This window comes from Archocentrus centrarchus, chromosome 4 (assembly GCF_007364275.1).
Source record: "Archocentrus centrarchus isolate MPI-CPG fArcCen1 chromosome 4, fArcCen1, whole genome shotgun sequence".
NCBI classification, from domain to species: domain Eukaryota; kingdom Metazoa; phylum Chordata; class Actinopteri; order Cichliformes; family Cichlidae; genus Archocentrus; species Archocentrus centrarchus.
In genome coordinates, this window is record NC_044349.1 from 29,704,860 (window position 1) to 29,728,629 (window position 23,770).

Here is a 23,770-nt window from a genome sequence, read left to right on the forward strand (position 1 = left end):
TTCCAGGGGGAGAACCCCGAGCCCCATAACATGTTCCCACCAATGCTCGAGCGAAAACTGCACCCACACATTATGTCCAAGTACACCAAAATGACGCAAACAGTTTGTCTTTGTGGCACTCAGTGGCCGCTATTTCAAAAATAGTAGGCTTTTAGAGTGACTATGGTCGTTGTGTGATAGTTACAAAGTAATGGAGAGAGGGAAAATAGAGAGAGGTATACACACAGAGAGGGACGGAGGGAGGGAGGGTTTGACAGAGGGAGAGAGAGACTGGGCTAAGTGGACAGACCTCACGTTGAGCTCAGATGAACCTCAGCATCCTTTCCCACGTTGGATCATTTCAGCTCCGTTAAACCAGAGGACCACCAGAGCAAAACCGCAAACACACGGTAAGCTCCTCTCATAATTGACTTTTTTTTTTTTTTTTTTTTTTTTAAATCTTCAGATTTCAGTAGTTGACACAGACAAGTTTCCAGCCCTCGGCTCGGCTCAGCTCAGCTCCCCACTTTATCGTCCAGATTCTCGGGGTCTTTTTGGAGGCTTTTAATCGGGACGAGGCGGTTACCAAATGTTTCTCTGTCAGTTTGAAGCTGTTTGTAGTAGATATGTGCGAGCTGCTTAGTTGAAATAACAGTGGGCTGAGAGAAGGGTCTGGAAAAACAGACAATTATTTTGGGTGACTGAACTGAGCGCCAAGCTTTGACAGATGGTGCGGATGACGCCGTGCTTCCCCTCTTAATTTCCCGGCTAGGTAGGTAATTTTTGTCTATGTGCGTGTGCGCGCGCCGTTTATACTCACCTGCCGCGTGCACTTTCGCGCGGGGACGCTCGCTTGCAAAAATGAATGAGGTCGCTGGACCTCGGTTAGTAGCCGAAAGCAGAATTTTGGGGACGTTGCATTCATTATAATAGTTAGCCCAAGTGTGTAAATCACATTAATATGCATCAAGTAGGTCATTTTTCTGGCTTCCTCTAACAAGACAAGGTCACGCTCCGGGCTGTTTGGTGTATCTCTACTAGATATGCTAATGAGCGGTCCAGATGTGAGTGTGTGCGTGCACGCGGAAGGGCTTGTGTGTATCAGAGACCAAACGGAGGCTTTGTCACGTGTTGTGGCGAATCTAATATCAGAGCCGATAAAGGAGAGCCATTCCACTTCCCGTTTATCCCACTGGACGAAAATTGGCAGCAAGTCAACAGGGGGCGCTCATGAGCTAGCCCTCAATGAATAGAAGTGAATGGAGTTACATGGCTAAAATAAATAAGTCTCATTATACCTGCCTCTAGACAAAGAAGAAAATCCCATATATTGTTTTATTTTTTTCTTCTGATACAGTATTGATAATGTGTCTGAGTTGAAATATAAAAATGCTCATGTCCTTCAGTTTTTCTTATTTTTTGCCCATATGACTAGCATTCTCCTAATGCATGCTGATTGTTTGTTAAGGAGTTATGACAGGCCACTATCTTGATGGCATCCATTTATAGATGATAACTAGATGTTAGAAGTGTCATTAAATCAGACAGAAGTTTCCGTGTGTGGATAAGAAGCAGCTGGTTGCGCTGGTCGAAGGTGACTGAAATTCTCCGCAAGTTTTTTATGATGCAGTGAAGTCCTGATAGTTGCAGAGAGGTGTTTTACTTCAGTCGAAACCTTTTTTTAAAAAATGGACCTGTAGCTGTTCTCTCAACAGCTTCTATCGAAAATATGGTGAAAATGGTCTGAAGAAAAAATATTTACCCAATGCAATTTACATTTTTAGAGCTGTGCCTCTGTAGGGCTCCATTCCTTCTCAACTATCTCAGGAGCGCCCCCTATGAAACCAGAGGTTCACAGAGCGGAAGGTTTCTATTACATTTAAAGTTCGCTGGTAATATCCTTTGTTGTTTGCAATATAATGTCAGAGAGACATTACTCTGCCTCTCAGACTCTTTACCTTGTATCCACAGAAGCGTTTTCACATGACAAATTAAACATGGCTAAACACTTGCTCATCGCAGGGCATTTGCTCACTTAAGCTGTCTAGTGTGTCAAACCTTGACAATAATGAAGTGACTGATGTGCTGAGTACAGTGGGCCTCTCTTCACCAGTCTGACTTGGATAGACTTAAGAGATTTCCCTGTGTGCACTGAGCCAGCGAGAATGGATGAGAGGTCTGTGGGCATTAAGACGAATGGCAAAAGGAGGGTAAGCCTGAGATGTTCAAATGGAGCAGAATCTGTCCACATCCTGAATGTTTAAGCCACCCCCCCCCCCCCCCCCCCACTCCCCCCACACCCCTCCCCAGTGTACTTCCACTACCACTTCCCCTCCTCTGCCTCCTCTCTGCCCCCATCTCCCATTTTTCCCTATGTATAAGGCCTGACATGCACAGGCTATTTTTAATAAAAACGAAATAGCCTTGTTGCAGTGAAGCATCTCGATGCAGAGTGAAGTGAGACTGAAACAGCGATTTGCAATTTAGAGCTATGTCACCACTCATCATTCCATTCTGAGCCAGCAACAGCAAATCGTCCTCACGCTTTCATCCTCTATCCCTGCCTTACATTTCACACATATCTTACACACACACACACACACACACACACACACACACACACACACACACACACACCCTTTACTTTAAAGACTTCAAACAACGGTGAATGACATGTACTGCTGGCAACATGGGTTTTGGACCAAAGCTGGCAGGGAGAAATGTAAGCCGTAAGCTCAGTCTATGCTAATGCACAATAGCTGAGGAAGACAAAAGTGTTTTGGAAGAGCCACTTCTTGTATTTCCATAGATCTGGGAAGCCGGCAGACAGATGCAGATGATGAACATGAAGCATTACACATGGATGACTTGGTAAATTTGGTGTGGAAAATGAAGCAAAAATAATCAAGGGTGGATTGCCTTTTGTGGGAAAAATAATGACGTAAAAAGGGCAGAAATTACTTAATATTTCCTGTGATCAAAGCTCAAATTGTCTCTGTTCTCAAGCGTACTTCTTTAAGTGGGTCAGTATCTGCAGAGAAAAAGAACATTGGCTTGATTTTAATGTGCCCATGCAGCATATCATTTTGGATATATCAGAAAATGTTCGGGTTAGAAAATGTTCTGGTTCATATTATAGAAACCATCAAAGCTTGCTGCGTTCCTATAGGCTAACGCTGCACCATTTTCCCTCATAATTTATCAAAGTGCATGCTTTTCTGTACATTTATTGAGTCAGATCAGGCCATTGGATTTAATTTTTGCCAGAGCACTGTATAGTTTGTGCCCTCTAGCCAAATTATTGATAATTTGCGTGAAATGCAGATTATTTTCAAGAACTTTTAACTTCCAAATCTGTTCAGAAGAGACATACATGCATGAAAACTTTATTTGCATGCGTTTGAAGACCACCTCCCCGTGTACCCATGACTCATGTAATTTGCTGTGCAAAGATGATAATGCACGCCTCCATGCGTGCATAAAGGTGAAAGCAGCTGTCAGAACAGTCACTGGAGGGGAAAAAAAATGAGGCAGAGTGGTGGGTCCAGGTGGGATGTGGGTGCAGAAACAGCCATCATACAATTTTGGATCTTGTTAAGTTGCTGACACTTTGCACTGCATCAAGTTTCAAAGATCAATGACCAGAGATCTGACTCAAATACTGACGAAAAGCAGATCATTAAACTTTAGGGAAATGAGGACAAGTCATTGATTAAATTATTTATGAGCCTAATTAATCTCTTAAGGGGAACTTCTTTCAGAACTGGGCACTGAAGCATGGGTAGACCATCTTTAGGGATGGCATCAATCACCTGCTGTCCAGGCAATTGTGTGTGACAAGGAGCAGTAAAGTACCTGAGCTCCACCTCATCGCCGGACCTTCAGGCTCCGAATTAATTGAAATTTTTTAGGACCACGATTATCTCTCCGAGAATGAGATCAATAACCAGAATCACACACAACAGCAATGAGAGGACTATGACCAACAGCATCAGGTACAAAGTGAACTTTTCCCTATCAGACACCATCATCATAGTTTCTGTTCAGAACTCACGGTTATTTGTACAGCAGCTGGCAGAGAGTTCAGATTAGCAAACAAAGCTGTGCAGCAAACAGTAGAGCAAATATTTATCTTGAAATTTGTCCTAAAAAAATTCTCCTCTTCATATAATGAGTAAGATGTAAGGCTTATTTTTTTTTCCCCAGTTCTGTATCTTAAAGCACTTGTTTCTCATTTTAATGAATACAGTCAAGATCACACTAATTATGTCTTCTCTCAGGTGATCCTCTGCAGCATGTGCACTGCATGGGAATATGAGAGTAAAGAAGCTGAAATGAAGACAAACACCAGGGAGAGGGAAGGAAAAGCTGAAGCAGGAGCAGAACGAAGGCATGCTGGAAAAAAACCATCATAAAAACCGGCAGCCGATCAGCTCTTTGTGAGCCGTTCCATGAGACAAACTGATCGGCGAACGTCAGCAATGGCAGCGCATGTTATGCTTCTTTTCCTTTTATTCTGCAAAGGGGAGAGACGTGGTATTTCAGAGGCTGCCGGCCTTTCAGAGGAAGATCCAGATTCTCAAGTAATATCAGACGAAAAGCAACAAGTTTTACATCATCCAGAGTCCCTGGACAAATTTTTTATTGGAATCAAAGAATTGGAAAGTCATGTACAGGATTCCGAGAGTGATGCAAGAACCCTGCCAAATGTGGCTTTTCAGCTAAATGACGGCAAGCCTAATGATTCTGACTTTAAGAGCAATGCAGCAAAGCAAATTGACACGAGACTTAAACCTCCAGATTCTTCTGCCAAACCCCTTATACCTAAACATAGCTCTGAACTCACTGTGAACCGTGAGAAAAGGAACAATTTGACTAATGGAGAGGTTGAAGGTGTAATTAATGATCACAGTCTAGTGCCAAGCTCAGAGGAGGAGTACGCTCTCCAGCCTCGGCTCTATTTGGAGACAGGTGTCAGTGACGTTCAGCCTGAGAGGCTACGGGGCCTCTCTAAATGGGTCACAGAGTCTGAACGTAGTCAGTACCTGCTGCCTCACTCTCGCCGCCGCAGGAGCTGGCTCTGGAACCAGTTCTTTGTGATTGAGGAGTACAGAGGGCCCGAGCCTGTGCTCATTGGACGGGTAAGCTATTGGCACAGCCGGTCAGCATGCACATGTGAATCACCTGAATCTCACTGTAGTGCAACATAAATGCAAATTGTGTCTTATTTATGAGAACCAAAGAAGTTTTTTTTTTGTTTTTTTTTTTGCACACACAAACATTTTTGTAAGATAAGTTATAATCACGCAAAGGATTTAATTGGAGCAAAGAAAAATCTCTTCTGTGCTCAATACATGTATTTACATAAATCTGTTCTGTTTTCGGTACATTCGTTTATTTACATGTTTTCCTTTGTCCACGTAATTTCACAGTGACAGTCTTTCCACTCATCGCTTCATCTCATCCTCGCCCCCGTGTGTCTCCATACGCACGAATCTGTGCTTAAAACCTGCGTACAAACATACTGCACACATAGCAGGGATTCATTCAACTTTTCTTACCTGACATTATTTATGCTCTGCAAAGCATGTGTAGTCAGAAATAAGAAAGGCCAGGCTGCATTAGAGTAAATAAAAACATATGTTTATCTTCACGCTTAACATATTAAAGCCATGTTTATTAAAAGAAAAGGATTTCAAAGACAACAGCATTAAGAGTTATTCATTTGCTTTGGCCAAATATATTAAACATAAAATTGATGGTTTGTCATTTTTGCTGGATGTTATCACTTTCCCACTTATGGCTTTTGTCCAATAACTGGCTATCAGATCAGGTGGTCCTTTTCCTCCACCAGCTTTCTTCTTTTTCCTTCCGCTCTGTCTTTTATTTGTCATTTATCATTTTATCCTCTCTTATTAAATCGTTTGTTTTTCTAAATTAACCAACATTTGCATAATCTCAGTGCACAGAAACATCCTCCACCTAAGCAGATTTTCTGGAAATTTGGCCAAAGTCTTTACTACATATGAATAACCTATTAATAATTATACAGCTAACTGAATTATCAGTTACAATGAGAAACTAAAATTAAATATGCATATAAAAGATGGTTTTGGAAACATTTTGGAGCCTCATTGTTATCCTGCTGGAAGAGTTCACCGTACTCAAATGGCTCCACAGTCACCGGATCTCAATCCCGTAGAGCACCTTTGGGATGTGATGAGATTCTCATCGTGGATGTGCGGCTGACAAATCTGCAGCAAAACTAAGTTTTTGCGGTGTTAAAAAAGTTCCATTGTGTGCTGGAGAATGAGGCACAGACCTGATCATGTTTATGCATCACCATCCTCACTTGTCAAGTCATATACTTGAGTTTTTACAGCCATCACACCAGCAAGCTTCAACTGCTGCCTGTGTCGCAACATGAAAAGTGTCTGAGATGATTTAATCCACAGCACACCTGAACCATTCAATCCCAGGGGTTTACTTGTAGCACTTCACAGTTAGAAGCTCCACGCTAATGCAGCTGCTGGCAGCTACAGCATACTCAGAGTTGGATTATATCAGCAGTAACGCTAACAGGGAAGGCTGCCAGCCACTTTGTAGCTAGCAGTATACTTTATAGTGACAGTCTAGATTGGATTCTTACCAGTGCGGTATACACCTCATAAATGTTTAATCTTCCTCCGTGGTTGTTATTGATACAGTCAGGGAGGGGTGTTAAAGCAATCAGGAGACATGTAGGACTGTTTATTCCTCTGCAAGCAAAGCCTTGATGTTGATATTCATGTAATACAGTGCCCTTCCATTGTGAGGAGGTTGGAAGCACAGTGTTTTCTCTCAGAGGTATCTCATTTTGTTTGCCAGAAATAGAGACATGATCTTGTCAAAGCCATTGCCGGTGCAAGGTTTGAGGTGAGCTATCAACAGTTCATATCACAGGTGCCACCACCCGTGCAAAAGAGGAAGGAATTTCTCCGCCAAAGAAAGCAATATGAAGCAGATATAAACCCGGAGGTGTATGTACTGCATGAGCGAGAGGAGGGGAAAATTGAGATTACAGAGTGGGAGAGAAAGTGACAAAAGGATTGGAAGAGACAGTTCCCTCTTTTTCTTGCTTTGCTTGTACAGGGTGGATAAATTTCTTCCCCACAGTGAGAGTGTTTTTCCATGCTGACTGAAGCACAGCAGGACTGAGCCAGCAATTAGACAGTGAGGAGAGGAGGTCTGGATAGAAAGTGGGAAGCAGGGAGGAGGAGGGGGGTGGGGAGTGAAAAGCAGGGGAGCGAGGTGGGCACAGACTCTGACAAAGATGTCTCTCGTGGTGAAGTGTGGGATCAAAATCAAAGCTAGCTTTAAAGAAGAAAGAAGGGGGTGGGTTAGAGATGAATTTAAAAAAAAAAACTGGATCCCTTATCTAGCAATTTGTAGGGTATGCTATCATGAGCATGTATAATCCCAACTTCATCCTTCCAACACATGCGCACCACATATACACACTCAATGTACACTCATCATATATTTTTCCTTGGTTTTCTGCCTGAACCCCGTGCTGTGTGTGTGCACCTGTTGTTAAAATGCATTTATGTGCAGTATGTTGTATTATATAATGTGGACATCTGTCTTAACCACACAAACGATTCTGTGCTGATCATTATGTAGGCAATTGAATTTGCCTATTTTTGTGTTGCAGAAAGAATTTTTTTTGTGCCACAAAATGAACAAGCCTGGAACAATCATGCGAAATTGCTCTGCACATTTGTAAACAGACAGTGTTGCAGCTGCAATTGAAAGTCAAGGCTCTCACGAGTGTCTCAGGTCCACTGCAAAGATTGTGATTAAGCCGTGTGGATTATGAACATGTGCAGATGCGCCTTGAGACAGAGCGATGTGAAGGTTCTCGATCAGAAAGCTCAGTGCGATGAAGGCTGAGTAATCTCTTTAGCTTTCTATTTTTGTGTGTTTGGCCTTTTACCTATCAAGCTCACACTAATATCCTCGCCGCCATTAAATACCAAACCAGTATTCTGCACCAGAGAGCAAAACAGTCAGAAAGAGAGAGAGAGAGAGAGTGAGAAAGAAGGAGAATTGCGAGCAGATGGACATTCTGAGTGAGCGAGGTAACTTGATGAAAAGAGAGGAAAAAAAAGGACTGGAAAACGAGGTGGTTTATAAGGTAAAGGCAAGTCAGGCAGATGGATTTACGAGAAGGGGAGGAAAGCGACAGATGGATAGAAGAGACAGAAAGATTTACAGATGGATAGTGCTTGAGTTAGCAGAATGCATCTGTGAACATACATGTTTGATATTTGCAGTGTCACTGTCCGCACTGATGTGCATTTGCCCTCAACAAACCCCCGATGGCATGCTTGGTCCATTGAGTTAATTAGCTGTATGCATCAGTACTCATCCTGGTCCCATATGTATCTTCCACACCTGGTGCCATTCATTTCAGTTTCAGTGAGCACATCCCGCCTTGACATAAATCAGCAATTTCACATAGTCAGGGTTGCAGTAGCTGCTAAACAAATGCAAGTGTTAATGAGCGATACCTGCATCAGCATCTGTAAGTAATGTTGCCTGAAGGTGTTGTAGTCATTTACCCTGTATGCATTTGTTTTTCCAGCTGCACACAGATATGGACAAAGGAGACGGAAGCACTAAATACATGTTGGAGGGAGAGGGAGTGGGCTCTGTGTTTGTGATTGACAGCAACACAGGCAACATACATGTCACCAAGTCTCTGGACCGAGAGGAGAAAGACCAGTATCGTCTCATCGCAACAGCTACAGACCGTGAGACTGGCCGAGCCCTGGAGCCGTCCTCTGAGTTCGTCATCAGAGTGCAGGACATCAATGACAACCCACCCGTCTTCCCCAATGAACCCTATGTTGCCATGGTGCCGGAGATGGCCAACGTAGGTATGGAGCCTAACACAACACTGAAGTGGAACTCCACACAAAATCTCCTGAGAGGTGATAAAATGTTAGCAGTGTTTTACCCAACTGAGGATTTATTCAGCTTAAATTTGTCACTTGCAGAGGAGACATATAGAAAAACAAAACTTGAGACGGTCTTATTCAAACATATTTCCTGTCTAACATATGTGCAGTTCTTTACTCTGTAGCGAGCGGAAAATTAAGCTCTCAGAGGTCACTGACGGGTGTCGAGTGACACAAATGTAGTTTTTCCATGTCTAAAAGACCATCACACACACGTGCAGTGGCATTATAGGACTGCTAGCAAAAAGCAGTTTTTGGTTATTTATTAGCTCACTGTGGGAAATTATACCAATCTGTATAATCACATAATGATCTATAGCGATCTGTAGTAGAAGAGTGAAACACATATCCTGAAAACTGTAACTGGAGAAGAAAACAACCAAGGGCTTATAAGCTAACAAAATGCCTGTAGCCAGCTAATATTTCTAAATTTTACAATTTTAGAGGAATTAGTTTAACATTCTATGTTTAGCTAGCTGTTAGAATGCTAATGTTAGCTATAGAGATAGTGTAGCATACAAAACAACTGGCACCACAAGCACAATTTAGAGCCAAAACACTAGCTGACTTTAGCTGGCTAAAATATCAGATGTTGCTATGTTAAAGGATTATTTTGGCACCTTCAACTGTAGAAAAGCTAATGCTAGCAGTAACAAGCCACTGTTGGAAACACAGAGCACATTAGTCACAGCTTTCTGAATAGTCCACATTCACATTCTACTTTTATAAAATTAGAACTTATAAAAAAATGTTTCAGTTTAACCTACAGAAATACAGAAGTGTAAAGTTAACCTTTGGGTATTTGACTTGTAAGTCCATCTTTTATATACAGTTTGTTCTTTCGGCTGTCAAGGCTAGAAAGAATAAATACCTTAAAAATGTTTCTGCCGCATAATCAGCTTGCCAGCTGTCTATTCATTTTCTCAGTATCCTGCAAACAATCATATTTTTTGCCACAATGTGGCTGTGGCTGAATACACTCCCACTGGCATCATTTCAAGAAGAGAAATTGTGCAATATTGTAACTGGGTATGTAGCTGTATTTATTCAAGCAACATATGTACTTTGGAGCTTTGTGTGTGTAGAGAGACAGCAGAGAGCTGGATTATCTTTGTTGAGTTTTTGGGATGAAGTATTACTGTTAGATGGCTCATTAACCAGCCACCTGCTTTAACATCTTTAATTTGAAAGGGTCCATTGACCTGTCATCCGTATCACGCCTCTGCTCCTTTACAGGTACGTCAATAATCCAAGTCACAGCCAGAGATGCTGATGATCCAACATATGGAAACAGCGCCCGGCTGGTGTACGCCATCACTCACGGCCAGGACTTTTTCTCTGTGGACCCTCAGACAGGTCTGTTGATATCTTCCAAAGTACCACACAACCTCTTTAAAGCTGTTTCATAACATGCCTCTTCTGCTGATGTTCACACTTCACATAGCTAATCCCTGTGGTGCTCTTATATATATTGTGTGCGGCGTCATTTTCCACCATATGTCCAGTATGGATAAGAACAATTTGCATGTTCTTTTCCAGACTTGCATTAACTATGATCCGTTCAGAAACAAAAGTGGCCTGAAGTCATATGTGTGCAGCTTCCTAATTCTAAAATATATGCATCTGACTCGCGCTGATGGTAATTCAAAGAGGCGTTGTGTCACTGTGAAATCTGTTGCTGTTGTGATTTTTGCTGCATGTCCCGCTCTCCTCTCCACCAGGCGTTCTGCGGACAGCCGTACCTGACATGGACAGAGAGACTCAGGATGAGTATCTGGTCGTTCTCCAGGCCAAAGACATGGGGGGCCATCTGGGTGGGTTATCAGGAACTACGACTGTCACAGTGAGGCTGAGCGACGTCAATGACAATCCCCCTCACTTTAGAAGGAGTAAGCAGATCACCATTTAACTGTTGGCTACTTTCAATATCTGTCGCTTTAGGATGTGCGTGTGTGTGTGAGTGAGTGAGTGAGTGAGTGAGTGAGTGAGTGAAGATTTAAATGATGAAATATCTTGGCGTGGCGTTTGTGACAGCAGCCTGATACTTTACCCTCCTTTGGGCTCTGGTCCCTTTGACAGGTTCATGATAAGACATAAGCCCTAAATAAGCTAAATAGCTTGTTACTCTACTGTATCCTATTTGATGCACTCTTCCTAATCATTGTTTCTAGCATCAATTGTGATCACATAACCTCTGCCAAGACTGCCATTAACACTGAAATAAACACTCCCATTTGGCCCCGGAGGTTTAAATGGACTCTGGCTTGACGTAGAAGAGTGAAAGATCATGTCCGCTTTTCTTATCCAAGCTTTTCCCTGTTCCATGATATTAATATTTCATCTTAAAGTTCAGTGCTTTCTGCTTCAATAGACAGTAAAATCACTGCAGAATGTGTCTAACACTTTGAGACATATACTGCATTTTCTCTGTACTACTACTTTTTCTTTGCTGGCTTTCTTCGTCTTCCTCGTCTTGCAGACAGTCTATGCTTACTGCCATTCATCTTAATGCTTAAAGCTCCCTCTCCTCATGTTGATAAATTGTTCTGCAATACAATGTTTTATAGAAGCTATTTAATATTTCCAAATGTCAGCAGTCTGTTATTTATTTACTGATATCTGACTATATCTCTCCCCCCCCCACCCCCGTCACTGCAAGTCATTATTCTCATTTTGACAATAATGCCACAATTTGCGCAAATGGCTCATTTAGTTTTTGAATGCAAGAGTGGAATATTTAAATGTTCTTCATTATGTGGAGGAATTGAGTGATTAACAGTCAGTAAGGTAGGGCTGCTTTGATTAAAATGAAAGCATTTCTCTAAATGTGCTCTGCAGCATTAGCAGAGATGCAGAAGTCACCATGGGAAGCCAAGTAAAAAGACCTGCCTCAGATCACTTTGCCTGCTTTCATGCCTGCTTAAGAGACACTCTCTAATCCAAAGTAAACATAACAGAAAAACAAATTAACTGCGTAATTCTCTGTTTAATAAATACAGCTCATTCATAGGAATGTGGGAAATAACGCTCAGTGAATTTGAGGCTTTAGAGGTTTTTTTTTTTTTACTGTCTTTTTAACATTACTGATGGGATTTATTAGGCTGGTGTAGAGCTAGGGCTGTCAAACTGCTTTAAGTATCATTTGTGTGGTAGTTTAAAAATGTCCATTTTCCCAGAACCACATTTTTTTCCCTTTATGTATCAATTAGGTTGATCAATTGGTAAGATCATAATTCATAACACCAAAATTAATATTGAATCGGAGTGTAACTTTGCAAAGACAATGTCGGACTCTGTAGTTTTCTCTGGGCCCCTCCGCAATCGGACCAGGAGCGACATGTTTAGCTGCATGTTCTCCTTGAGTGAGTGGTGTCCAAAAAATTATGTGGGTTTTATAGATAATTGGGAATGTTTCTGGGGAAAACCCGGTCTTGTTAGGAGAGACGGCATCCATCCCACTTTGGATGGAGCAGCTGTCATTTCTAGAAATTTGGCTGAATCCCCCCCCCCCCCCAAAAACTCCATCCCTGCATCCCTCCAAAACTCCATCCCCATAGAGATGCTGCTGCTCCCAGACCACCAAAAACCAAACCAAAAAAACAGCAAAAAAATCAAAATTTAAGCATAAAAACTCACAAAGAAAGATTAAAATAGCATCCTCAACTCACCAACAAGTCAAACAGTTAAATCTGGATTCTTAAACACTAGGAAAATTAAATAGAAATAAAGTTCATTAAGTAAGTTTACAGTTTTGCGTGGGTTAAATCATTAGCAGCCTACAGTAAAGACGGGCACTGTGGGGTTATTTTCACATTTTTGTTTGAGTAGAGGCGCAGACACTTTAGCATAAAGTTTCTCCTGTGTCACTTTTCTCTACAGTTCAGCTCGGAGAGAGGTAAAAATGTAGATTGCCTCAAAGAGAAAATTCCACACTAAATTTACAGTCGCTTTGAAGATATTCACCTTATTTGATGTGATACGAGCTTTAGTTGAGTCTTGAAATTCATTTTTCCACCGAGAACTATAAATGTCGTGGCCCAGTTCTTACTCAGGAATTACATAAGGAGGTAATCTGGATCTGTGCATTGATTACAGCAACCAATACTTCTTCTAATATGTGTGTTTGGGTTCATATGTAAGATATAGTTAAAATTAATGTTAGCACACCTTTAAATCTGGTTGTGAAATATGTGTGTAGAGAGGTTGTTTTGATACAAAATTGAGCCAAACACTATTCTCATCAGCATTCAGTGCCAGCACAGAAACTGTTAAACTCTCTGTTTTCCTCCCCGCAGGTGCGTGGTCCTTCTCTGTTTCAGAGCTAGCTGCACCAGGTGTGGAGGTGGGCCGTCTCACTGCCACTGATCCTGATCTGGGAGAAAATGCACAGCTGGAGTTTACCATCCTGGACACTGAGGAGGCTGAAATATTCAACGTAACTGGAAGAGACAAAGAGGCTGTCATCGTGCTGAACAAGGTGAGTGACTAGACGCAGCTGCGGCAGGCAGAGGAGGGAAACGTGTACAAGGCAGCTTTAGTTTATTACCTATAACAATTTTCATAATAGCCGACTATTTGAAGCTGCATGTAGGTATTTACGCTTAAATAGCCACATAATGAGAAAAACATCTCCAATTTGCAACATTTGAGATGATTAAACAAATGGGCTTTGGTCTGGTATTTGTGAATTAATTTTTTATAAGCAGATAAACACTTCAGCACCCCACTCAAACTCCCACTGCTGCTGATAGGTTCAGGCTCCCAGGGCTCTACAATGGGCAATTAATGAGTAACAGTGAACAAATAATCAGCTGTAGCTCATTTGAAGTGTTAAAAGCAGCCAGTGTGAAGCTGCCTTTTTACTTTTAAGGGTTTTAAAAGCATTGGACATTCAAACATAATTACTGCACTTTGAAATCTTAAATTAAGAAGTTGCAAAGAGTGAAGTAAAGCGAGAGGCTGATGATTAATTTCAGAATTGTATTAAAGCCAGATAAAAAAGAAAGAGAGTCCAAAAATGGAAGGTGTGTGTTACATAGAGAGATAAAGAAAAGCGAGAAAAGGATCTTAAATGAATTATGAGGTATTGTATGTGTGCAGTAATAAACAGCATTTCTATATATTAATCATATATGAAGGGTCTTAAGTAAAGAGTGGCCAACTGCTTTATTCTTCATTCAACAGATCCTTGATTACGAAACCCGCAATTCATATACTTTCTCTGTGGAAGTTGCAAACCCTATAGTGGATGCCCGGTACATAAGAAAAGGTCCCTTTAAGGACCAGGCAACAGTCCGGATCATGGTCCTTAATGCTGATGAGCCGCCGCGATTCTCCCAGGCTCTGTACCATCTGGATGTGTCTGAGAACTGCCCCCCTGTCTGTTCCGTTGGTCGGGTCTACGCCGTGGACCCAGATACAGGACAAAGCACCAACATCAGGTAATTATTACATCATCACTCTCTCATTCAGTCACCCACTCGCTCACTCCGGGCTCTTTTATTCCTTGCTATTCTTGATAGTGCCTATTACTTTATCTCAGGTACTCCATCGATCCCCAGTCAGACCCCGAGGCCCTGTTCCGCATCGCCTCTGACACTGGCTTCATCAGCACCGTGATGGAGCTGGACCGTGAGCAGGAGCAGTGGCATAATATCACTGTCATTGCCACACAGAGGGGTATGTCAGACCTTCTGCCCTCGGGCGCTCCGAGCAGCAGAGCTTACCAAAGTCATCTTTCACTGAAAGTACTGCCTGCAGTTGGGAATACAAAGTGTGGAGTAAAAATGATAGAAAGTCTGTGCAAATTTTAACATTAGTGTCACTCTCCTTTTTTTTTTTTTTTTTCAGACAACCCAAATCTTGTGTCAAGGGTTGTGGTTGCCATAGAGACACTGGACCAGAATGACAATGCGCCGGAGTTGGACAGGCAGTACACGACGTCAGTATGTGACTCGAGTGCCCCCGGTCAGGTCCGTTCTTGTTTTGTTTTTGCCTGTTATTTCGTTTAACTTCAGTCTGGGTTCTTGTTTTTGTCCACTCTGTGTCAAACTCCCACAAGTGACTGTTTTTCAAAACCTGAGCAACTCTCTGTCCCACTTGCAGATACTTTTACTTCCTTTTATCACTCAAGTGTTAGAGGTCCCATAGAAGTGCCCTTTTTTTTTTTCTAAGGAAAGCAAATTAGGGGTTTTTTTTTATCCATTATAAGAGAAATTGATTAGAAATGTTGTAAATGAAATTATTCATCATAAATACTTTAGGATTTTTTGATGGAAAGTCTGTGTAGCCGTACAGAGGCCCATTTTTCAGAAACCATCCTGTGCTGATCCTGTTTGCACAGCTGGAAAGGAGCAGATTTGGCTAGTCCAGTGTCTGGAGCATCAGCCTGTCTCTGGAGTCTTCACTGTAGTTTTATTCTAACAAATGCTAACGTGATAAATTAGCCGTTTTAACGTGACAAACATGTATTAGATAACAAAATGTGCCTTTCATGGTTGCTGAAAGTGAAGCTTGTAGCTACTCTGCAGATTTTACAATTACTATATGTCATTATTATGACGATTAGTAACTCTAACACTAATTATTCTGATCATTTACAACATTTTTTAACAGTTCAATTCATTTCAGTTATATTTAGATACCACCAATTCACAAGAACAGTCATGTCAAGGTACTCTATATAGTAAGGTAAAGGAAGGTACCTTACTATATGATCAAGATGATTGCCTGTGAGCAGCAGTTGGTGACCCTGGGGAGGAAGAAGTTCCTTTTAATGGGGAGAGGTCTCCAGGTGTCTGCTGAGACCAGAGGGGGAGGAAGATGCAAAAAAAAGAAAAATGAGAGCGTAGAGAGAGCACAAACAAATGGGACAAAACACAAATTATCTGGGAGAGAGAAGACAGAAGTTAGTGGCATGTAAACAAATCAGGAGTGAAAAGAGGGACGTGTAGGACAGATCAGTGCATCATGGGAAATCCCCCAGCAGCCCGAACCTGCAGCATAGCGAGGAGATGGCCCAAGCTCACCTGATCCGTCCCTAACTCGAAGCTTTATCAAAAAAAGAATGTTTTAATCTTAAAAGCAGAGAGAGTGTCCGAATCCAAACTGGGAGCCGCTTCCACAGGAACATTTCTGATAGCTGAAGGCTCTGCCTCCCATTCTACTTTTAGAAATTCTAAGAGCAACAATTAAGTTTGCAATCTGAGAGCAACGTGCTCTATCAGGATAATATGAGACTATTAAGTATTTAAGATCTGATGGGGCCTGATTATTCAGGACTTTGTATGGAAGAAGAGCTTTTGTAAAAGAAATCTGGACTTTAAGAGGAAGTCAATTAAATATTATTTAAAATGAAAACTAATGTGATTAAAAAACATGAAACTCACCCCCAAACCTTTGAGTGACAGTTCATTTCCAATTATAATAACAGATTCTTTAATATGGATGGGCCTTATTCCTTCACAGTGAACCTTTCTGACTGTGCATGTATGTTACACTGAATTAGGAAACTTGAAAAACCAAAGCATGAGTGTGAAGTTAAAGTTGTAATTCTTGGTCTGCTGGTTTGACAGCTGGTGCAGCAGTGTGTTTTAATAAACAAAGGTCAGTCAGTATCAATTGCAGCTGTGATCTAATTTCATTCTGCACATTTTTTAAACTGAGCCACTGTTATGAGAAATAAATGAGCGGTCGGTTTTTGTTTCCCGTGACTGCTTCATAATTAAAGGCCCCCCTCGTGTTTCACTGGCTGGTTGCTTTTGTAATAAGACAAATAATATACCTGATTTATGGAGCAGTTACAAAACAATCTTATAAAGTGCTTTTCATGGATGAAGCACACATTTAAAATATTTCTGGACTGGGACAACAGGCTAAATAAAATCAGTCATCCATCCATTCATTCTCTAATCCAAATGGGGTTTGGGGGGGGGGGGGTTGGGGGGGGTTGAAACCTATCTCTGATCACTTCGTGCAGACGGGTCGCCAGTCCATCAATGGGTAACACAGAACGGCCCGGTTCCAACCCCGCCCCCTGCCAGCGGTCCAGACCTTTCACCAACTGAAAACATTTGGCGCATCATGAAACAAAAAAATGTGACAAAGACCCAGGACTGCTGAGCAGCTAAAATCCTCCATCACACGAGAATAGGACAATATTCCGCTCCTAAAAAGTCCAGCAACTGGTCTCCTCAGTTCCCAGACATTTACAGTGACTGCTGTAAAAAGGAAAGGGGATGCCGCACAGTGGTAAACGTGGCCCAGCCCAGCTTTTTGGAGACGTGCCCGCTGCCATCAAATTCAAAATGACCTTTTTTTTCTAAAAATTGCACATTTTCTCAGTGTATTCGTTTGATATGTTTTCTGTTTTGTATTGTAAATAAAATACGGGTTTATGAGATTTGCAAACATTGCATTCTGTTTTTATTTGGCATTCATTGCAACTGGAAGAAAACATAAAGAACTTTTCAAAACGTCTACCAAGTCATGTAAAAATGAGTCCCACTGAATTCATTTTTTGTACATGTGTGGAGTTTCCTCCATATGGGACACAAAAACAGGTGGCAAACCTTCACACACTGGAATCGGGCCAGAGGCGGACTCATGGTCTGTGGTTGTCATGCATGCAGAGAAAACCCACACACAGAAGCAGCTTCCTGAAACCTCGTGGCACAGGATGATGCTGCTAACTGCCTGCAAATAAAATCAAGAACAATACAGACATTTAATATGATCATTTTTAATACAGCACTATAAGAGTGAACATTAAACAACAGCACTACCATAAAATTTAAAACAGTAAAGCTGGCATCATTGTTTCCTGTAAACCCTCTGTGTCAGACTAATATTACCACTAACAATGAAAACACCTATTGAGGGCTAATGGCAGAATCTAAATTGAATGGCTTTTGCTCCAATAATGACAACAAGAAATATTCTAAAGCTACAAGTACATGTTTGAATAAGTCATTTTTATTTGATTGATTCTTTCATTTGAACAATTTTAGAGGTTTTAAGAAGGGAAAAAAAAAATTTTTTCACCCTATTATCATCCTTTTATTTTTTGTTTCTCTGTTTCCTCTTGGAGAATTCTTACCTCCAGGATATTATTAAAACAGTGCGTTTTCATCTGTGATTTCTCAGGTGGTTCAGATTTTACGAGCCATCGACAGGGACCAAGCAGGACAGGACACCCCGGTCCACTTCAGCATCCCTCCAGAGTCCAGCTCTGCCCTCAACCTCTCCATCAGAGAAAGTGGAGGTTGAAAACATTGGCTCTGTGTTTCCTTTTCATGCAGAACCCAGAAAACTGACAACAGCCAAAACTGGTGCATGTTTGTTGTGCAGTGACCGTGTATGATGTGTGTGTGTGTTTTTGTTTTTGCCACTTTTATCAGGTGTGACAGCCAGCCTTGTGCTGCAGTCAGCCTTGGAGCCCCTGCCTGGCTTCTCCTCATCTTTACTCACCCTTTACGTGCCAGTTGTGCTGCGCGACGGGGCCTCGGGTCTAACCAACACCGGCACAGTCACTGTGACCATTTGTCCCTGTCTGCGGGGGGGCATGCGGACAGAGGACAGGGGCAGACAGAGGGACAGGAGATGGGAGAGATACGCGGTTTGCCTTCCTGTGACGTCCGCCTCTCCCTCTCTTATCTTCAGTTTGGTCACATTACTGGCCATGCTGGCTTGTGTCACAACTCTTCTGGGTACGGTTGGTCAGCTCTCTGAAGTCTCTGAACTACTTTAAACATTCTGTGTTGTTTGTGACTTTTTTTTAAAGACGTTGAGCAGTTGTGTCAGGTTGTTTCCGTAATGTCCAAAGTGTACATGGTCATGTGTCTCTTTTTTTTGCCCGTCAGTGGTGTGTGCACTCTCGCTGTCATTGCGGCATCAGAAACGAGACTCCCACTCAACCTTCGAGGAGGATGATGTCAGGGAGAACATCATATCGTATGATGATGAGGGGGGAGGGGAAGCGGACACCGCGGCTTTTGACATTACAGCGCTGCAGAGCATGCACAGAATGCAGCACATGCACAACAACAGAACCATGTGAGCTGATCCCAGAAATAAAATAAAAAGTTTATCCTGGCCACGCTGATTTGCGAGAGTGTGTGTGCGTTTCTGTGTCTGTCCGTGTGCTTCTCTGACATTTATCTCTTGGCACAGATGGTACACCCAGCAAAATCTGCCAAGGGCCAGGACGTACAGCTGGAGCCGTCACCCACGCCCGGGCCTGGACCCTCAGCAACGTCCTGGCTCCGCTCCGCTCTACGGGCGCTTCTGCTACGGCCTCCACACACTGCCTGTTCTTAGAGATTATCCAGCCGGGCCACTGGAGGCAGGTCTGCAGCTAACTCAACTGACCCACGGGCTCACCGGAGGTCAATTCAGCAATTCCCTCATCATCCAGAACCAGAGCACCTTTGAGCCTGCACTGCACTCTCCTGAGATGAGCTCTAGTAGTTTTGAAGCAGAAGGCATGGTGAAGAGCAAAATTACAGAGCAAAATGAAGGCAGTGAAGCAATTGCAACTGGCGCAAAGGAGAATCAGGATCCAGCTAAGGTCAGACAGTAGTGTGGGAAAAAAACATGAAATGTAACAATGGTTGCAGCAGTCATATTGATTCAAATAAAGGATTTGAATCTTAAATGAAACTGAAATTGTTTTTCCACCTGCACACTTAAAGGGACCCATTCGGCTTTTCCTTATTTTCATTTATACACTCTTGCAATGTTAGATGCTTATATTCAACATTAACATGATCCCTATGAAGCAAAACCTGAGTCTTTAAACTGCTCTAATGCTCAGTTTTAGGCTATTTTATCTATGTGTGATATCAAAGAGAGAATATCCCTAATATGTTGGCACACAGGTAAACCCACCTGCAGCTTCTCTTTGCAAAAAGTAGCCAATCAGAAGAAAGTTGACTTAAAGAGAGCAGAGTCTCAATAATCTGAGGGCTCAGTATAGGGTAAATGGATGGATAAAAGGATTATTTTTTACTGCGACTCATGCAAAGCTACTCTATTAGTGCAAGAATAAAAAATGGAGGTTTAAATGCGCATAACAGGTCCCCCTTAAGGCTAAAATCTTTATTAAATTAAACACGGGCTTCTGAGTCTAACCTCTTTAAAACCATGAAAAAAAGACAAAAATAATAATCATAGTTGATTTTAGAAATACACTGGAAATCTGAAATTAGTGCAGCTTACACGTCCCTTCATGATTATATCACAAAAAGCTTATTTGTGGTGGGTGGGTGTCAGAGACTGTGTGGGATGTTCAAAATAAATAAACGAAACCTTCTGAAACCAGAATTCAAGTGTTCAGACTTACACAGCCACTCTTTCAAGATCCTTCTCGAGATCAAACACCTCAAAAACTGCATATTTCAGAAAAATGAACTGATGTCAGTACAGTCAATTCAGAGGTGTTTCAAGTCCAGAATGAAATATTTAGTAGTGTTTACTGAAAGAAAGTTGAAAACTCCACTATTTTCCTTCTATACATTTCTCTTTCATGTCTTTTTAAATCATCTTGTTTCTTGTCCTTTCTTTTGCAGATAAACTCAGCGGAAGCAGAGTCGACACCAGTCACCAGCATCGCTGCAGATCTGACCTACTGTGACCCAAATGAGTCTTCATGCCAAAGTCACACCAGCTTCTCATCAAACCAACAAGAGGGGCGACCGGGGTCATCCCAGACTCAGATCAGCACTGGGGCCACCAGCTGCACAGTGGATGACATTGATACTGATTCGTCTATTCCCTCTATTTCAGAGCAAAATTATTCAAATGGCAGTCAAATGAGCTCTGTGAACACTCCTGTGTACCTGAAAGGAGACACGTACAGCATTGTAGGCTCGTTAAACCCAAACAGCCGAGGGACGTGCATGAATGGGACTACCAGCGGCGGGCTGTACCCAGCGGGAGTGCAGCTACTGAACATGTGTGGACTTCAGGGAAAGGCCGCACATTCGGTTCAGTCTTTGCCCTTACCTGAGGGGATGTTTGGCAACAGCAGAGGTTGGGCGAGCGGGGCGGAGCCGGCGAGAACAGAAACCGCCAACCCACAACCTCTCAGGATGGAGGAGCTCTTGAATATTCGTCTGGACCAGGTCACCTTTGACCTATCGCAGCCACCCTATGACTCACTGCAGACTTACGAGTTTGAGGGCCGTGATTCAAGGGCCGAGTCGCTGAGTTCACTTGAGAGCGATGGAGAAAAGGATGATGGGCGAGTGGTGGGAGGGATGGAGGAGTTAAACCAGAAGTTTCAGAGGCTGGTGGAGATTATCCGAGAGAGGAAGAGGGAGAGGGAAGGAGAAGGAGAAACGCAGGAAACAGAGGGAGGCAAGACAGCAGAGACCACGCTCAGTGAGACTCCTAAACAAAGTGAGGACAAAGGAGCTAAACTACAGAGATGGGATTTCTAGACTCTAATAAAAGAAAAGTTTGAGAGAGGAGAACTATGTTGACAGTGATGGATTTTAAACGCAGCAGGGGTGGCAAAATACACAGCATCCGACAGGAATCGTCTTGTTGTCCCCCCCCCCTGCCAGGAGGAATCCAGGAGGATGACAGTACTGTGAAGATTTGTGGTGCAATCAGTGCACAGCATATAGTTTTCACCTCCACTGAATTTTAGCAAATGCATATGGAACCTGTCACTTTTCACACTTCTCCTGTAACTGATATTAATAATGCACTTGGGCTTTCAAAGCTAACATTATGAAAAATTTACTTTTATGTAAAATATTGATTCTGAGCCCTGAAAGCTGCATTGTTAGAAAATAGGCCTCATCAAATATTGACTGGAATTGTGAAATTTAATATTGATAGTTTAATAGGGGCACACGCTCTAGATAATCCCTGAAATTTGAATGCATTTGGAGCTTTAATTGGAGACTTTTGAAACACACACACACACAAGCGTACGGTACCACGACACACACTGCCACATGTTTTCAGAGTTACAGAATGAGTCCGACTGTATCATGTAGCTCTATAGAGAGATTCCTGCAAGTAGTCACCATTATAGTAAAACCTGCTCACTATGCAATTTGCTCACAATTAGAAATAATTAGACTGTCAGACTTGTGTTTTGTTGTGAAAGTACAGTAAAACATGTCCATATGTAGATAAACATCAACCTTGACTTCAGTGGTTATTGCTGGATATTTACTGGAATCGCCACACAGGAAATTCAAGTGACTGATTCTCACTTAAACTGTTGCAGACACAAGCTTGCACTATACAATTCCCTGTAATTTCACCCACGCAAGATTATTTATAATTCACCATTGTGTTTGGCCGTCTAGAATTATCTCCAGAGGCTTATTTATCTCCCACCTTTTAAAGAGACAAAATTAGGCAAAAGCCATTATGCGCCGCAGTACACACAGCCATTGTTCTTGTGATGAGCCCAGAACACAGGCAACAGCAAAATAATCATTTACTTTGAGATTTTGTAATGTTATTCAGGCAGTTTGTCATTCAGACAATGACTCATTTCTATAGCTATTTCAAAACTAATTTATTATTCAGAGGGTACCAGAATGAGTTATTAAAATAACATTATTTTCTATAATATTGTAAAACAATTTTTACTTTCTTCAATTACCCCCCCCCCCCCCCCCCCCCCCCCCCCCCCCCCCCCCCGGCTTCCTTTACAGGGGGGAATTTGGGTCTTAATCAGTTTCAGTTTAATAAGGTTGGATCGCTTTTCGAATTAAATTTGACAGAAAATCTTTGGCTTCCTGACAAGAGGCGAGACAATGAAAACGCAGAATAAAAGGGAACGGGCCAGATGATAAATCACCATCACCACGCAGCATATTATCAGGATACTGCACATCGTCTGGCACGGTACTGCCAGATATTGCTGTTGAAATGACAAGTTTCCTCCCAGATCACAGGAGCACACTGAATCTAATAATCAACTAAATATAGACAAAAGTTAGAATGTGAAAGTCGAGCTGTGCTATCACTTCAAAAGTAGTCAGACAAAAATAAAATAACAGTAAATTAAAATATGTTTGAAATTCAGGTGTTTTAAAGGTGCATTAGCATTTATGCACACTTTAAAGGGTGCTGAGAAGAGTGCCGGGAAGAACAGGACGTCAGCGTCGGGCCAGGTAACCCCAACTGACAGTGCAATGGTGCCACCTGAAGTTAAACACGAGAACTGCAGCTGGAAAAATCACAAAAGCTGGAAGTAGTTACTGAGCCCAGAAGAAGGAAAGGACCGTTTTTATGTTTGGGCTTTTTTAAGACTAAAAATCCATGTAAAAAATTATTTTGGACTTCAACTGAAGACAAAATGGGTTAGTGTGGAAATCATGGGGCAAGGAGATTAGAAGTTAGAGTTAAAATACTATTTAGCTTTTTCTCTGCCCACAGTTAATTATATTTTATAATAAAATAGAAAGTGCAAAAAACCCAAACAGTACAGTAATTATCTCAAATTTCAGGTCATAATGGTTTGTTTTATGTCTTATGTTGCTAATTTAACAGTCTGACTCACTGAAAACTCAACTAAATAATAAGCTAAATAAATAGCTTGTAGAGTGCAATTGCTAAGTGGCACTACAGCATGGCCCCTCCTTCCTTTTAGTTGCATTGAGTTATGGTTGAAAATTGTACATTTAGGTCAATTTAATGTATTGTAGAAAAAAAAGCACCACTGTGAATTTTTTTTGAGCTAACAGGTCATCTCAGAGCTCGTGCTAGGGAAGCTAGCATAGTGCAGCTAGTTTTCTGGACAACCCAGGTGGTCCACCTTG

General features: G+C 42.0%; 1 protein-coding gene across 1 annotated transcript; it reads left to right on the forward strand.

Moving 5' to 3' along the window:
* Positions 1-264: 264 nt before the first annotated feature.
* On the forward strand, positions 265-22,073 carry LOC115779387 (cadherin-24-like). The gene is made up of 14 exons (XM_030728023.1): positions 265-389; positions 4,260-5,120; positions 8,606-8,900; positions 10,218-10,337; positions 10,703-10,870; positions 13,277-13,458; positions 14,166-14,422; positions 14,524-14,660; positions 14,832-14,953; positions 18,126-18,243; positions 18,380-18,688; positions 18,842-19,034; positions 19,152-19,548; positions 20,549-22,073. Exons 2-14 carry the CDS (start codon positions 4,431-4,433, stop codon positions 21,419-21,421), a joined length of 3,861 nt encoding a protein of 1,286 aa, XP_030583883.1. The 5' UTR covers positions 265-389; positions 4,260-4,430; the 3' UTR covers positions 21,422-22,073.
* The last annotated feature ends 1,697 nt before the right edge of the window (positions 22,074-23,770 follow it).

What these genes read in the sequence shown, in the direction of transcription:
- LOC115779387 (XM_030728023.1), top strand. Translation starts at nt 4,431, where the DNA reads ATGAGACAAACTGATCGGCGAACGTCAGCAATGGCAGCGCATGTTATG. An exon ending in CTGTCATCGTGCTGAACAAG is followed by an intron (nt 13,459 to 14,165) that starts GTGAGTGACTAG and finishes TTCATTCAACAG; the next exon opens with ATCCTTGATTACGAAACCCG. An exon ending in CTCCATCAGAGAAAGTGGAG is followed by an intron (nt 18,244 to 18,379) that starts GTTGAAAACATT and finishes CACTTTTATCAG; the next exon opens with GTGTGACAGCCAGCCTTGTG.